Source organism: Artemia sp. Qi Xiang Cuo, chromosome 14, assembly GCF_049724085.1.
Source record: "Artemia sp. Qi Xiang Cuo chromosome 14, ASM4972408v1, whole genome shotgun sequence".
NCBI lineage: Eukaryota > Metazoa > Arthropoda > Branchiopoda > Anostraca > Artemiidae > Artemia > Artemia sp. Qi Xiang Cuo.
In genome coordinates, this window is record NC_142807.1 from 13,727,810 (window position 1) to 13,731,910 (window position 4,101).

Consider the following 4,101-nt stretch of genomic DNA (forward strand, 5'->3'; position numbering starts at 1 on the left):
CCCCTACGCCTCCAATCGACGCACACCTGCTGAGTAGCAAATTTAGTGCACCACTCTTGCCATTTTGGACCCTCAGTTCTTAAACAGATGTGCAAAAAGTATCTTTTAATTTAAGAAAGCTTTCATGGGATTCTAATGCGGATTTTTAACGAAAATTAGAATATTTCTGTCTCCCCGACTATATAGAGTATTGCATTCCCTAGTAGATGTAGATGGATTCTAATGCAGATTTTTAACGAAAATTAGAATATTTCTGTCTCCCCGACTATATAGAGTATTGCATTCCCTAGTAGATGTAGATGTTCTAAATGTCGGAAGTAAATGTTTGGGCAACCTATTTGTAACTGCGAAATTCAACATCTACATCAGAACACTTTTATTAGGTTTACAACATCTTCAGAACAGTACTGTTCTAAATGTCGAAAGTAAATCTTTGGGAAATCTATTTGTAACTACGATATTTAGAACATCTAAATCTACAGGGGAATACATCTACAAGGGATATAGTACTCTATATAGGCGTGGTGACCGAAATATAATAATTTCCTTTAAAAATTGCCGCGAAAAAATTCAATCCTAAATGCGGAGAAGCTTATGCATATTTGTGTTTTGTCAGCCAACGTAACCATGGCGTCAGGCTAGAAAATAATTTTCAAAGGTACGAAATATTAGTTAAACAATAATTTATTAATCTTCGTTTGCATAAAATAACAATTTACTATTTACAATCTGTTCAACAGTAAAAACCTTCATAATTTAAAACAACATTTCTCTGTTAGGAATCTGGACGGATCGTTTCAGTTGACAGCCCAAACAGAAGGCACATTTACATAGGCCTATCATATAATAATTGATTATTATGGCATTCCATAAGTCAGGCAAGTTCGGTTAACACTCTGAAAACTCTTCTTCTACAACAAGTTGTTGGGTATCTTTTCCTGTATCTACTTCATTGACATCTAGCTCTCTTCGTTTTAAGTTGATTCGTGGGGATGATTTGTGCACCACACTAGATGGCGTCAGTACAGCAGTTTCAATAGCCGGGTTTACACTACCTGCTGGTATATCTTGCATTGCTTCATAAACTGGGTTGGTAAAATCTCTTGGTTTGTCTACTTCTGTAGCAGCTTCAGGGTTTTGAGGTGCGGTCGGACCAAACTCAACATTTGTGCCCTGTCGAAACGCAACACTTGGGCTACTGAGAGGGCCAAAAGAGCTGCCCTTTCCCCTATATCTTTTCACATAAATAAAGCCACCAGCAACTCCTAGAGCTAATAGAATTATGACCAAAACAATTGGTATTGCAATGGCAGCGCTGTTAGTAGACTCTTCTGGCACAAGTCTCTTCTGAACAAAAAATTCGCAGTATCTACCTTGGAAGTCAGTTGGACATTTGCACATCATACTGCCGTTCTCATCTACATCACACGTGCCACCGTTTTGACAGGCACAGCGGAAAGGCACAACTTTTGCTTTCTCGTACGGTGCATCACATAATACTTCACTTGCCATCTGTGTTCCAGTACTGTCTGGGCAAACACATTTATGTCCTCCGGGTACTAGTAAGCACAAATGAGAACACTGGGCGTTTAAGCATGCATTGCTTAAGGTAGTGTTGTATCTGAAGTCTGTAAATATTTTCACAGAGCTGGGTGATGTTACATCTTTAGCGAAACGGACGTAAACTCATCTTCCAAACTTATCTTGTTTTCTCAATTCTCCTTTGTCACGAGTCACCCAGAATACAGATGATTCATACACATCTAAAGCAATTGGATGATCTAAATAGTCACCTCGAAGAACCACAGTTCTGCCACTACCATCCGGTTTCATACTCTCAATAATATTGAGTTTAGCATCTGCCCAGTAGACATTACCACCCATGCTGTGATCAATGGTAAGACCGGTTGGGTGACCTAGATGATCTGAAACAAGAACACGTCGCTTACTTCCGTCCATCCAAGAGGACTCAATACGTGGAGCAGTGCCAGCATCAGCCCAGAACATTGTTCCTGAAAAAAAACATATATTATATGTCTGAGTATTTTCGTTATAAAGAACTTTAATACGGTAATTTAATATTTTAACGACATTTAGTATTTTTATATTTTAGTATATTTATAATAATAGTTATTAATGATCATTGTCACTCAAATAAAACCAGCCTCTTTGTGTCTTTCTGTCTCTTTGACTTTTTGAAATGCACGTTTTCTGAAATTTAAGTTTGCATGAGCATATTTTGTACTGTGTCATTTTGACTAAAAGCAGAATGGTAGCCAATTTTCCCTCAAAATACATCATGTCACTCAGCATAAAAAAGCGATAAATCAAATTTAATTTAGATAAGAAACTTAGTAATTAACTTAGTAAATTAAAATCTAATTAAATTAATAAATTAAAATAGTAAATTGAAATCTGAGCAACCCATTCTCGGAAAATCAAGAAGTATTATGCATCATTATTTAAAAAGTTGGATTTATTTTTAGTTTGGATTAAGAAAAAGTTAGATTAGTTTTGACTAACAGCAGAATGGTAGTCAATTTTCCCTCAAAATACATCATGTCACTCAGCCTAAAAAGCAATAAATCAGATTCAGTTCAGATTCAGTTGACCCCAGCCCCCACTGCACTTCCTGGCCAAAGGGCCTTAAAACGGAGATCAGCACTGCAGGTAGGGACTGTAAAGTCCATTGCCATGCTCTTTGCCGTGCGTTATGACCTTTCATTAATAGTCAATATTAATTTACAATTAATTTAATAATTATAACTTATATTAATTTACAACGCTAGTCGTCATGACCTCTCATTAGTAGTCACTATTATTTTATTATAACGCTATAATATAATATAATTATTTATAATTTATGTTAATGTATAATGCTAGTCTTTATGACCTTTCGTTAGTAGTCAATATTAATTTAATGTAACGCTATAATTAATTATAATATTATAATATAATATAAATTAATTTTAACGCTAGTAGTTTTGACCTTTCATTAGTAGTCAATATTAAATTATAATTAATTTATTTATTATAATTTATAATGATTTATATTTATTCAATATTATTTTGTAGATACAAATTGGCGCAACAATTTATTAACAAACCATTAAAGTAGCTAGTAGCAGGCCAGTTAGACAACAAGCATAATAAAGAAAAGGCGCATACTCTCCTGTAAGGACCAGAATCCTTATAGCTCTGACTCTACAATACTCGCTTCAGATGCCCATCGCATACTGTCAAATAATTTTTTTTCTTTCTTCGGATTAATGATTGGTTAAAAGTTAATGACATCTATACAGATAATAAGTTCAACTTGATCTGAGCTATGCGACATATTTTTCTAAGTGAGAACGAGCAAAGCTAACATTTTCCTTTTCTTTCTAAAAGAAAAAGATTTTGTGAAGAAAAAGATTTTCTTTTTTTAGTGCTCCACTATAATCTATTTTTGTAGATGGAGGGTGAATAAATGTTATTATTATAAGTTGTTAATTTTGTTGTAATGGTTGTTAAAATAATGTAAATTATTAATTTGTTATTTTTGTGGTGTATCTTTTGTGCTGTTTTTTACTTTTCCATATTTTCCATCATTATTCTTATTTTACTTTTCTTAATTCTCTTTTTATAGCTCCATTATCTTCAATTTTTAAGCGGGTTATGATACAAAAAGTATATATTTATTGATACTAATACACAATTAATTATTTTTAAGAGAAAACTATTATGAATAATTTGTTAATTATCTGAATATAATAAAGTGTTATAATATAATTATGGTATGATTTAACCTTTTTTTAGTATTTTGCATAGCCTATTTAACAAATTATCATCTTAGATGGAGTTTTTGAGAAAAAGGAAAAAAAATTGAATGTAAAATCAACGGTCCCAGGAAATATAACAAACACTAAACGAACTGTTTCTTTTGTGCAAGAAAGAGAAACAATTTTCCTAACAAAATTTTCAGATGTTTAACATTTTTGTTTAGAAATAACAAATGTAAAAAACAAAAATTAAATAAAAATTATGTTTGGGTAATTTTCAATCTTTAATATTAGATTTTCAATTAAATTTTAATTTTTCTGCATCATTTGAAAAAGTCAG

General features: G+C 32.5%; 2 protein-coding genes across 2 annotated transcripts; both read right to left on the reverse strand.

The window, feature by feature from the left end:
- Window positions 1-888: 888 nt before the first annotated feature.
- On the reverse strand, window positions 889-1,512 carry LOC148944168 (low-density lipoprotein receptor-related protein 2-like). Its single transcript, XM_089099844.1, has one exon. The coding sequence runs from the start codon at window positions 1,510-1,512 to the stop codon at window positions 889-891; it is 624 nt and encodes a 207-aa protein (XP_088955970.1).
- Window positions 1,513-1,686: 174 nt separating this feature from the next.
- LOC148944169 (low-density lipoprotein receptor-related protein 5-like protein) lies at window positions 1,687-2,007 on the reverse strand. The gene has a single exon (XM_089099845.1). The coding sequence runs from the start codon at window positions 2,005-2,007 to the stop codon at window positions 1,687-1,689; it is 321 nt and encodes a 106-aa protein (XP_088955971.1).
- Between the last annotated feature and the right edge of the window lie 2,094 nt (window positions 2,008-4,101).